At 33.8% G+C, this 13,714-nt stretch overlaps 1 protein-coding gene across 8 annotated transcripts in view; it reads right to left on the minus strand.

Moving 5' to 3' along the window:
* Positions 1 to 13,714, minus strand: part of NBEA (neurobeachin) — a 786,519-nt gene that overhangs the window by 532,948 nt on the left and 239,857 nt on the right. For all 8 annotated transcript variants that reach the window (XM_033235426.1, XM_033235381.1, XM_033235435.1 and 5 more), the window contains 2 exons: positions 13,143 to 13,238; positions 736 to 1,174 (listed from right to left, as the gene is read on the minus strand). In XM_033235426.1, coding sequence (XP_033091317.1) covers positions 736 to 1,174; positions 13,143 to 13,238 — 535 coding nt within the window. The remainder of the gene's footprint in view (positions 1 to 735; positions 1,175 to 13,142; positions 13,239 to 13,714) is intronic.

The raw sequence follows: 13,714 nt of genomic DNA on the forward strand, positions 1-13,714 counted from the left end.
ATCTTATTCTGCTTCTGTGAACTATCATTTTTATTGAAAATATACTGGAATAAAAAATTATTCGTCCCTTAAAAAATCCCTTGCATGATTTAACATTTGAATGTAGACATATGACATATGGGCCATGTTATAAATAATTTCGATTATTTATGCCAAAATACCTTTCAAAAATATTTACTTTTAAATACATGCTTCAAAATACAGCTTTTACATTGGTATTGGAAATCTCATAAAGAAGATGATCACAAACAATTTTTAAATTTTTCCACATACTTCCATTTAAGGTTCAAATTTAAATGTTATCACTTAAAGCACGTTATATAATCTCCAACAATTATTATAGTATTTTATAATATTATAATGGAATTTCAGAGCCAGGATTAACCTTGGACAGCTGTGACCCATCCCCTTCCCCATTATATACATGAAACAACTAAGTCCAAAGAGAAGAATAACACCCCAATGTACTGTAGTCCTTTGATAATGGAATATAACATAATCCATGTTTCCCTACTTCCAATTCAATGTGCTATCCATCATATCACGTTGAAACCTCTTAAGATGTATTATTAAGATGTCTCATTATAACATTAGGTTGAGCCATCATTTTGATTGTCTTTGTAACAAGAATCTACATTAATAAAGTTTTCAAGACCTTCCTTATATTTTAAAATTAACAAAGTCTAATTTTCCTTGTATGTATAAAGCCCAGTGAATAGTAAGTTCGGTACCTACCTGTCAAAGGAATGAAACTGCATAGGAAGAATAGCTTGCGCTTCTCTCTTCAAAGCTGGATCTGGGTATGGGATAGGTTCAGGGCCACATTCTGCAATTTCAACTGGAGCAGCCACAAGACTTTTCAGTATTTCCTTGACATTGATGCCTTTGGTTTGACTAATGCTAGATATGGATGGTGCAGGCTTCAATGTTTCACTAGGATTTTCAGTTAAGCTCTCTTGTGATTTCTTCACTTCGGATGACAAAGTGGATAAGAGTTCACTCATGGCATCAGGGCCTGTACTTGTTTCTAATTCTGCCCCATTCAGAATGCTAGCCACTTGCTCCTCTCCAATTCCTGAATCTGTATGGGGAATTGAACTTTCTGGCTGAATATCTTCACCAGGAGTTGGTGTTTCCTTTTCTTTTATAGTGTCTGGAAATGCAGCAGGTGTTTCTATAATGAAAGAAACTAGGTTAGAAAAAAGCTTCGACAGTAAAAATATTGTATTATTAATTAATATAATGTTCTCAGATATTCAAATAAAGAAAATAAAACCTGTAAAAAACAAAAAATTGCTAAACAGATGTGCATAGTAGTAAGTAACACAACTCAGTTGAAAGAGATCATCCAGCCAGGTGTGATAGCTCACTCCTGTAATCCCAGCACTTTGGGAGGCTGAGGCAGGTGGATCACCTGAGGTCAGGAGTTCGAGACTAGCCTGGCCAACATGGTAAAACCCCGTCTCTACTAAAAACACAAAAATAAGCTAGGCACAGTGGCATACGTGTAAACCCAGCTACTCGGAGGCTGAGGCAGGAGAATCGCTTGAACCCGGAAGGTGGAGGTTGCAGTGAGCTGAAATCATGCCAGTGCACTCCTGCCTGGGCAACAAGAGCAAAACTCCATCTCAAAAAAAAAAAAAAAAAAAAAAGATATCATCCAATACACCTATTATTTTGTTCAAGGAGCATCAAAATAATCCTCTTGCTTCTTAAGTCATCTGGCATTTCAAAACTGATGCCTTCAAAAGCATCAGGAAATAGTTCTTATAACAATTTCCTAAAGCAGCTTATAAATAATAATTGTATGATGTTCCCCTCTTATCCTTTGATGGTTGGCTACCAAACAATCATAGAAGAGAAAGTCTTATATTTCTCTATTAGTTTCCTTAAAAATATAAAGTCATTTTTATACCTTCTTTGGTACTTCAATAACTAATAATATCTGAAATATTCAAGATAATCGAAGATACTATTTTAAAATTACAATACATAAAATTCTGACACACTTGCAAAATGCAAAGCAAGTCAAATGATTAGTTCAAAAGAATAAATACATTAATAATATAATAATGTTCCTCAAGGACAAGGCCTATATTTTGGAATACTCATGCTGATTCTTCATAAATAAATATAAAATTCAATCTGTGGAAATTAAATCAGAAACACACATGCGTATATAACTATACAGATAATGAAATACACATACAATATTAACAACTAAAAGTAATGAAATCAAAAAATCTTCAGTGTTAAATTTCTATCAAATTTCATCATACAAAGGTTAATGTAAGAAAGTTCTCCATATAATAAAATGTTACCAAATTCTAAATAGTAACCTTGAAAAGTGTATCTCGTCTAAGTATAAGAGAGATAACAGTCCTTACTTAATCATTTTGAATAAAGTAAGATACCATTAAGCTACCATATCTAAATTCACTGCAGCTCTTGCTTAAAGTAGAAGCTCAGTAAATGTTAGCTATTTGTATTACTTAAAACTTACGTTTAAGTTTGAAAGTTTCATAATCTTTGAAAATGAGAAGCACAGACTAAATTATTTCAAAGATCTCCTACAAATTTGAAAATCAGTAAATTCTATATAACTTCTCAGATTTTGTTGTTATTATTTGCTTGTTTCTTTGAATTCAAAGGTTGTTAGGACAAGAAACCAGGAAACTGCCCAACAGGAAAATAGGCTACCTTGATGTCAGTAAGACATCTCAGGCCGGGCGCGGTGGCTCATGCCTGTAATCCCAGCACTCTGGGAGGCCGAGGTGGGCGGATCACAAGGTCAGGAGATCGAGACCATCCTGGCTAACGCGGTGAAACCCCGTCTCTATAAAAATACAAAAAATTAGCCGGGCGTGGTGACAGGCACCTGTAGTCCCAGCTACTCGGGAGGCTGAGGCAGGAGAATGGCGTGAACCCGGCGGCGGAGCTTGCAGTGAGCCGAGATCGTGCCACTGCACTCCAGCCTGGGCAACAGAGCAAGACTCTGTCTCAAAGAAAAAAAAAAAAGACACCTCAAAAACTTTTGTGAAATCTCTAGTAAAAACACAAAGAAGTGTTGTTCTGATGATAGAATTGTTGGGTGTGATCACAGCTTGCTGAAAGTTTTGTACATACATACTAAAAAATTAAAAACAATATGAAGGGATTTTGTCAGTAACAGACTCAATTCTTGCGTGTTGTCTATTAAAGAGTTTTTTTAATCGCTTGAATTTAGACTAATGGTATGCCATTCAAATTTCCTGAGAGTGTGAATTTATAATACTTTTTTGAGGATAAGCATCAGAAAAATGTTACCAGGTTTTGAAAGAAAGAAAATTCCCCTTTTTTTCTCCCCCTTTTCTTTTGATCCCTTTTCTTTTGAGTCAAATTATAACAAATCTACACATTAAATTAGGAATAAATAACATCTTCATATTATTCAATATTCCTAATATCAAATACTAATTTAAACTAACTTAAAATATGCATTTCTCACAATGCAATGTTATAGTTTTCCTCATATTTAATGAATAGGTTTAAATTTTGTTTGGTCAAAGATGATAGACTGAAAGAACAGATTAATCTGTGGAATATGATAATAATATTCAATCATTCATATTGGATGACCAATGTGAAAATCAGGGTAGATTCTTTACTGCTTCCAAGATTAAAAATTAAAACAACTGCATTTGAGAAGACAATGTCAATAACAGTAGGCAAAGGACTAGAGAAGGAAACAGGTAAGAAGTAAAGACAACAGTCTGGCATTTTTAATAAAACCTTGTAAGAGAAGACTAAGACTCAAATTAGAATAGTAACCCTAGAAATGAGAAGGAAGAGAAGATTAAGGATATTTCTGAAATACCTAGGTTAAGAAAAAAACAGTGGTGATACGTCACTAACTGAGAAGGGAAGAAAATGAGATTTCTTCAGAGAATAATTAACTAAATTTTGAATCACTTTTAGTCTACAGAATCTCTTAAGGTATTTATATCTGTAGGTCAAAAGAAGAATAGCCATACATTTTGGGATCATTCAAACTGAGACAGCAGCTGAAATTTTGGAAGTTGATAAAATAATCTACAAATCTAGAATGAGAAGATAAAATGACTGAGGCAGTTATTTTCACTATTAGATATACCAGTGAATATATTTTAACATACATTTGCATCTACAGGTTGTACATTTTTTGAGAGAAAACAATTGCAGCAAAGTATCAGGAGAGAATTAAATAGTTTAAACAGTAATAGTGACAAGAGGACAGAAAATGTAAATTGCAGAAACACAAACTCTAACAACAACAAAAACAGAACAGTGTCATGGCTACTAGCATGGGCTAATTTTTATAGAGTTTAATTATCAAAAGTCACATAGCTGTGTCTAACACTTAGTGTGATTTTAGCTAATTTACAGATATGGTCTAGCATTTTGGCTTTACATTAATATAATGTCTAACTATCATTACATATGACATGTTACATTAACAGCTATACAAAAAGTTTAAACTTCTTAAGTTATGTTAGACTGAAATACAAACATTTCACTAGCAAACAAAATATCTAAGGAAATAAAATCTGATTTGGTGTTCACATGCTACCACATAAAAAGACTTTTGCCACCAACTACATAATATTTTGCTTTTCTGCTCAACTATTTGACTTTCAATCGACACTAATATCTTTAACTTTCTAACTAGATACTTGAAACTTCAACATAAATGTTGACCTCTAGATTATAAAACACAATTAAAACTTTCTAGAAATCAAATATTAGAATATTTTCAAATAGCTCATCAAAATATTTACATAGTACTAAAAAGTCTCAATTTTATTTTTATTGAGGCTGACAAAAGAATGATTTCAAAAAGGAAGTAGCAATTCTGATATTTCAAAGAGTTTTATTCAAATAAACATGTTTTGTAAAGCACACGTGCTGTGATATTACATAGAAATAAAATTAAATGCCAATAGGATATTTTATAATAGCAATTTAAAAACAGATCAGTAGTCAAAAAACCTACCTTAATTTCTCATTATGCATGTACATCCTTAACAGAACATGCTCTCAGCCGATACCATAAACTTCAACTTAGATAACTTATGTTTCCAGAATACCTCTTTGTGACACTAAAGTACGCTGAGGATTTAATCCATGACTTAAATAGGAAGTTAGGCATGAACTGCAGAGAAACTACAAATGATTGCATCTGTGTAGGTTATAGTAATCACAGGCATGTACGTTTTCAATAGCTCTTATCAGTGTTTGTAGCAACAGGCAATGTAAGCACACAGAACAGAAACATTACTAGCCAGAGTGATCTTAACCTTGTCAGAAACAGGCATTTGGATGCCAGATACCTCTTTTTCTTACTGTTTTTCATCGAATATAATGAGTTCATCTAATACATTTTGAGAAAAATATGGGGACAAGTTCAGCAAATGACATCATATTTACATAGTGACTTCACGTATCACATTCCTTCCTCCAAAAATCCTGTTTTACCGTGATTTATGAAGAATTTCAACATGTCTTACATATTAAATTACTGAAATTGTCATTTTCCAAACTCTCTAAATAAGGAGTATCATGAAAGAAACATACAGCATCTTGTTAGTATAGCACTAAAGATTATATTAAGTTACTTCAAATAATAATATAAGCAAATAAATCACTGTAATTTAAAATAAAACATAAAAAAGCTGTATGTAACTAACTTACTCATTTTGTTTATATTAAATCCATAAATGCAAAATTAATTAAAATCTTAACTCCAAAGAAGAAAAAAATACACAAAAGGATTTTAAATCCTCATTAAAGTTCATTTTAAACAAAAATACTGCAATGCATTAATTATTTGCAATTGTTTATATATGATTTATTTTGTTTGCTTGCTACACTAAGTGCATGAAAACAATACAATTCAGGAATTAAATATTATTACTAAATTATATGCCCTTAAGAGACAAAATGAAAATTAAGAGCCAAGAAAATCTTCTAATTGATGTTTTGACTATGCTGTGTTAACATGTGGGTCTGAGTTTATCCTACTTGGAGTGCATTGAGCTCTTTAGACACATATATTAATAATTTTCATCAACTGTAGGGCGTTTTCAGGCCAATATTTCTTCAAATTTTCTTTCTGCTCCTTTCTTTTTCTCTTCTTTCCTCTGGGACTCCCAGTATACATATGTTGGTTCAACTTAATAGTGTCAAAAAGGTCTGTGAGGCTCTGTTCACTTTTCTTCCTTCTTTCTTTGTTCTCTTCCTCAGCGTAGGATAAACACAATCGAGCTATCTTCACGTTGCTGATTCTTTTTCTGCCATCTCAGATCTTCTGCTGAACCCCTCTAAGTGAATTTTTCATTTCAGTTATTACAATTTTCAACTCCAGAATTTCTATTTGGTTATTACATATATCTTTATTGGTATCCTCCCTTTGGTGAGGTATCGCTCTTGTACTTTTAGTTCTTTAGAAAATGCTTCCTTTAATTACTTGAGCTTATGTAAAATAGCTGATTTAAAGTGTCTGTCTAGTAAGTTCTATATCTGGGTTTCCTCAGGGGCATTTTATATCAACTGCTTTGTTTCCCCTGTGTATTGACCATACTTTCCTATTTCTTTACTTGTCTCATAATTCTTTTTGTTGTAAACTGGATATTTTAAATAACATAATGTGGCAATCATGGAAATCGGACCCCACTTAAAGAGTTTGTTCTTGTTCTGTTTATTCATTTTCCTGAACTAATTCTGTAAAATCTGTTTTCCATCATCTGTAGCCACTTAAGTCTCTGCTCAGTTAACCCAGTGGTCAGCTGTTGATTGCACAGACATTGTCTTAAATGTCTTGAACCAATAAATTTTCCACCCTTTGCCAGAGGCTCTTTGTGTGTGTGTTCGGGGGTGCTTGCAATGATCCCATGGTTTCAAACTCTCTCTTAGCCTGTGCTTCCTTCTTGTGCTGGCCTCAAGGTCAGCCAAAGGTGAGAGATTGAGGCCTTCTCTGGTCTTCCCTGGGCCTAAGTACAGCCACGGGAATATGGATATCTCGTTCTTACATCTGTTTAAGCTTTTAGGCAAGGTTCTTGTTTGCCCCAACTGGCACTGTCACTTCAGGCAGTTGCAATGTTTAAAAAAAAAAAAAAATGCTGCTTATTTTCAACAAATACCTTGGAGACAGGCTTTTCTCACTAAACAAGCTCTAGATTAGGTCAAATAATAATAAGCCCTGTGAATGAAGTTTTTCCAGGAAGATTCCATACAGTTCAAATAGTTACAATGCTCTAAGGTTGAGACTTTCTAAGGAACTCCAAACCTAATCTACTCCTACTCCTATCCCCAGTGACTGCTAGGCTTCTGGTTTTCAAAACTACCACTGGTGTCTGGCCTCTGGTTTTCAAAGCAACCACAGAGCTGAGGAAAGGTAGATGGCAACAAGGTGAGTTAAATCACTCTAAATCTTGCTATTCTTATAAACGTCTAGAGTTTTTCTTGAATTAACACCCTCTGGGTTGTTGTAAGCCTCTGATTGCTTTCCAAAGAACTGAAAAAGTTGATTTTGATAGTTTTTGCCAGTGTTCTCATTGCTCTTTTAGAGAAGTAGTATTTTGGAGGTTCTTACTTTGCTCCTCCCAAAGTCCCACTTACAAGCAATGTTTAGAACTCAAATTTTAGTTACAATTTTCATTTATTTTAAATAAATTATTGACCAGAAATTACAATATATTTGTATATATGCATTTTGCTTTTCTCTTCCCCTAGATTGTGCTTTTACTCTTTTTCCTTTTCTTCTCAAAGGAAAAAAAAAACATAAACCCTATTAAACTGTATCACGCACTTTTATAATGCAATGGAGGCAGCCAATAACACTAATAATAAAATGCCAACATATACAATTATACATCCAATAAAGGTTTAATATCCAAAATATAGAAGGAACTCAGCTCAACAGCAACAAAACAAAAATCCAATTAAAGCATAGGCAAATAACTTGAATAGACACTTCTCAAAAGAAGACAAACAGCTAACAGGTATATAAAAAAATGCTCTACTTCACTAATTATCAGAGGAATGCAAATTAAAACCACAAGGAAATATCACCTCACACAAGATGGCTATTATTGAAAATGTGGCCAGGCGCAGTGGCTCACATCAGTAATCACAGCAGTTTGGGAGGCATACACTGGTGGATCACTTGGCGTGGGGAGTTCGAGCCAGCCTGGCCAAGATGGTGAAACCTGGTCTATACTAAAAATACAAAAATTAGCCGGGCATGGTGTCGCACGCCTGTAATCCAAGCTACTCAGGAGGCTGAGGTGGTAGAATCACTTGAACCCAGGAGGCGGAGGTTGCAGTGAGCCAGGATTGCACCACTGCCCTCAAGCCAGGGGGAAAGAGTGAGACTCCATCTCAAAAAACAAACAAACAAACAAAACAAAATGTAAAATGTAAGTGTTGGAGAAGACGTGAAGAAAAGGGAACCCTTGTACACTGCTGATGGGAATGGAAATTAGTACAGCTATCATGGAAAATGGTATTGAGATTCTTCAAACAATTAAAAATAGAACTACCACACAATTCAACAATTCCACTTCAGGGTATATATCCAAGTGATACGAAATCAGTATTCAAAAGAAGTATGTGTACCCCAATGTTCACTGCAGCATTATTCACAATAGCCAAGATATGGAATCAACTATCTATTGATGAACAGATGAATGAACAAATAAAATGTACATACACAATGGAATACTATTCAGCCATCAAAAAAGAAACTCCTCTCATTTATGACATGGATGAATCTGGAGAACACTGCATTAAATTAAGTCAGACATAAAAAGACAAATATGGGTATAATCTTACTTATATAGGGAATCTTAAAAAGTTGAACTCACAGAAGTAAAGAGTAGAATGCTGGTTACTAGGGACTGTGCAGATGTTCACCAAAAGGACCAATGTTTCAGTTACAGAGACGGAATAAGTGCTGGTGATCTATTTTACAGCATGGTGACTACAGTTAATAATGTATCAGTAGTTGAAAACTGCTGAGAATAAACTTTAAACATTCTTATCACAAAAAAAATGATACGTGAGGTGAAGAAGACATTAATTAGCTTGACTTAATCATTCCCTAATGACACAAATGTCAGTATATCACATTGTACACCATAAATGCACAAACTAAAGAAAAGTTAGTCATGATTATCCTCTTGAAGCATACATTCTAATCAACAATTAAAGAAAGCATTGAATAGAAGAAAGGAAATAAAACAAGATGATATGAGAAAGAATAATAATGGAAAGGAAGCTACTTAGTTACAGGAGTCAGAGAAAGCCTCTTGGAGGAGGTGAATTGAAGAATGAGTAGGCACCAGTCACACAGAAAACAAGGAAAAGAGCCAAAAGCCAGCGACAAAATACAAACATCCTGAGGCATGAAAATGCTTGGCATGATTAAAAAACTAGAAGGTAGTCTGACTGTTTCATAGTGAGCAAAAGAAAGAATAACATGAGATAAAGTTGGAAACATAGTCAATAGTCATCTTCTCTAGGGTCCTTGTGACTCTAAATACTACTAAAAATTTAATGTCAAGAAAGGACATAATCTGCTTTATCTTTTAAAACAATGAAATTGGCAGTAAAACTGTAAAAATAAAAGAATAATGATCAGTAAGAGAAGTAAGGAATTCACTTTGGAGGTGAGTATTGTAATTGAGGCAAGTCAGAATTAGAATAGTTTTGCTACGTTAAGGCATTTTAATTTTGTCCCAAAAATTACAGAGAGCCTTTTGAGAATTTTAGGAAGAAAAATTACTTTATTAAAGTTATTATATATTATAAAATATTTATTATATTAAAATGGTAAATAAATTACACTTACTCTGTTACTATATTGTATTAAATGTTAGTGTTATTTCCAAAATTGTCAGTAATAAACTGAGAGAAAGCCTAGAAACAAAAAGTCCAATGAAGAAACTATGGCAATACTTCAAGAAGGGATTTGAGTCTGAACTAAGGGACATGAAAATTTAAAAAAAGAGACCAGACAGCTAATTCAGAGGTTTGTTTAAAGTCTCAAAAAGGAGCTGAAAGAAGGCAGTGGGATGTGAAGGAGCTGAAGAGTAGTCCAGAAAAGGGTTTCTCAAACTATTTGTGAAAACTTACTTTTATCTCCTCAATCCATCATTTGCTGACACATTTAGAAAATAAAATATAAAATTTTATTTACTAATTGTAGTAAACTACTGAAAAAATAAAAAATTTCAAAACTACACAAAAGCACAATTGTTATTGTTATTTGATTAGGCAGACATAAAATTACACATCAATAAATATAATCAGACAAAAAATAGCACAAAGAAAAAGAACACAATTATAAAAATGGCCTGTGTTGTTCACCAAAAGTGAACTGGGGATTAATTTAGACAACTACTATTACACTTGCAACTTTTCTTCATTACACATCATAACTAAACAAAAAGTTTTAGGTAAAGAGTGATCCTCACCTCCCAAATGCCTATATGAATATTTTAAACAAACACTGCGATTATAAATAAAGTTTATGATCTTGACAATGAGCTTTTTTGCTTGTTAATTTATCTAATCTAAGGTGAACTGGCAATAAAGCAACTCAGGGGAATAATAAATACTTAAATTGTTTTTGTTTTATTTCAGTAACACTCAAAGAGGAGAAAGTAGTGTCACACAGGTATGCTGATGGAATGAAAACTCTTCTACATCTTGTATAGTTATAACAAGATGTAAGTTATATTTCAGTGACAGAAATGGATTCCAGATCCATGAATTTGCTATCTGTGAATCTTCTACTGCTGGAAAATAAAATATAAAATAGTCTGCCCAATCCATAAAATGACAGGTGATAACTTGAAAGATGAACAAAATCTGATCATTCCTAAAGACCAGAATATGTAATAATTTTTTTTCTTTGAAAAAGGGTCTTGTTCTGTTGCTCAGGCTGGAGTGTAGTAGGCACAATCACAGCTCACAGCAACCTAAACTTCCTGGGCTTAAGCAATCTTCCCACCTCAGCCTCCTGAGTAGCTGGGACTACAGGCACGTGCCACCATGCTTGGTTAATTTTTTAATTTTTCGTATAGATGGTGTCTCACTACACTGCCCACCAGGCTGGTCTCAAACTCCTGGTCTCAAACCGTCCCCTCTCCTCGGCCTCCCAAAATGCTGGGATTATAGGCATGCACCACCAAGCTGGGCCAATAATTATTATTAAATTGTGAAACATGTCACAGAAATTGTGTACCTCTAAGATTTTAACTTTTGTGTTCTTTGATCACACCTACCATGAAAAAAATATCTTTCCCTGTTTGGAAGCATTGAGTTCATGAAAAATATTTGACAGACACTTTCCCCCAAAACCACTGCACTACAGCATGCAATAACAGTTATGATAATCTGCCATAATATCACATTAATACAAAGAATAATAGCAAATTTACCACATTGGCCTTAAAGTAATTCAAAATTGTATTATGCTACTAACACCACTGTTCAGTGTAACTGAAACTATTTTCATAGCAAGACTTTCTCGACAACGTGCATTAATATTCTGATACAGGCTCCTTAATCTGGTCAGATACACCAGGATACTTTCCATAGCAGATCCTTTAGAACACACTCCACCAGACAAACTCCAGACGATGTTTGCTGACACTCTCATCCTTTTTTTTGGTTTGCACAGTTTAGAGCTAGATGTGTTTGTCAGTCAGCAGTGAAGTTGAAAACAATATTTTTCATTTCATCATGCTGTTCAAAGGTTGCACATTTGTAAAAAATAATATCTGTACATTCATTAAGTTGTAACAAAAATATTTTTGTTAGCTTTATTTGTTCCAAAAATTGCTGTTCCATATGATTAGACAGTTATGGAATACGCTGAAGTATCGTATCACCTGGAGTTCAGCGTCCTCTTCAAAACTCTTTCAATTATTGGCAGAATTCAGTTCCTTCCTGCTGTAGGACTAAAGTCCCCACTTTCTTGCTGGCTGTCAGTTGGTGAGTGCTATTAGCTATATGGTTTCCTCAGATCCTTGCTTCTCCATCTAAGCAATAAGATGGTCACCTCCATCTAAGCAATAAAGATCCTCCTTCATGTCAAATCTCTCTCACATTTCAAGTCTCTTGGACTTCCTGTTCTGTGACTAGAGAAGGAAACTCTCTTCTTTTACAGAGCTCACGCGATTAGGTCAAGCCCACCTGGATAATCACCATTTCTTAAAGGCTAATGTGCCACTCAGCATAACCTAACCACAGGAGTAAACACCATCATATTTACCATCCCAGGAATTTTGCAGAGTGTGTACACAGGAAAACCCTGGAGCTATCACAGAGTTCTACCTATTACAATCCTTTGTTCTGAAGTTAGTAATCTCATGTTACTCCTACCCAAAGATATTATCATTTTGGCTATTGTATTTTTCATCTCTAAAATTGTCATTTTTTTCTTTATATCTTCCATTTCTCTCCTCAATATGTTAACTTTTTCCATTACATTGAAAAAATCTTGAATATACATATAATGGCTTCTATAATGTCCTTATCTGATAATTCTGCTATTTCTGTTGTCTCAAAATCTATTTCTATTCACTGATATTTTTCTTTCGTTTATGCATCACATTTTCCTCCTCCTTTGCATGTTTAACAATTTTTGTTGGATGCCTAACATTTAATTTTATGGTTTTTGGTAAGGACTTTCACATTCCTTTAAACAGTGTTGGGGCTTTGTTCTAACTGGAAGTTAAGTAACTTACGAGTTTGATGCTTTCAAGTCATGCTTTTAAGCTTTATTCTAGAGTAGCCTTTCTATTAGGCTCATTTAGTCCCACGACTACTAAACTGTGACTCTCCTGAGATCTCTCCTGAGTGCTACCATTATGCATATGAATATACATATAATTAGGTATCCTTAATTTATAGATGATACTTAAAGAAATGTAATAAAATACAAATATAAAAGCTATACTTGGCTCTCAATAGTTAGGTATAAATACAATGTTTCATATCTCCATGAAACCTGAGGTATATACTTGTTTATAAACAATTATATCATGAATATTTATTTTAGAACAATTCATGAAATAAGAATACCCAAACAGGTCAGGAGATGAGGTCAATATTACCTTTGTAAAATGAGTGGCCAAAGCTCTGCTCAGGAATTAACTTGGCAAGGAATCCATGGTTCAAACTTGGATGAGGGATAGATGGTATGACCACAACTGTGGAGAAAATCATGGAATCAAATTTGAGCCAGCATGTAACAACCTGCAACATGGTCCACTGAAGATCCATGAGAATTCTGTATTACTGCAACATGCAAACAATACTAGCAATAACAAATGCATTTCTGAAGAAAAGAGGTTAAGTATTAAGAGAAAGAAAATAATACACTTGTTAAGCAGAGTAATTCTAGCAACATACACAGAGACATACAAATACACAAGAAAATCAGAACTAGAAGGTTCACTACACTATTACTTTTTGTACATATAATGGATATAAAAGCATTTAAAATGAAGAAGAATTAAGATGATAAGTCTGTGTTTTAAATGGTGAAAAAACATGAATTGGAATGGTAGGATGATGTTTAATCTGAAGAATAAAATTAAAAGCGAAAGTATATTATAATGAAAAATTCTCATGTTTATGTGTTAAAAGTACATGTATCATGCAACAGCAAAATACTGTAGCTGAA

This window comes from Trachypithecus francoisi, unplaced genomic scaffold, assembly GCF_009764315.1.
Source record: "Trachypithecus francoisi isolate TF-2019V2 unplaced genomic scaffold, Tfra_2.0 Contig01461, whole genome shotgun sequence".
NCBI lineage: Eukaryota > Metazoa > Chordata > Mammalia > Primates > Cercopithecidae > Trachypithecus > Trachypithecus francoisi.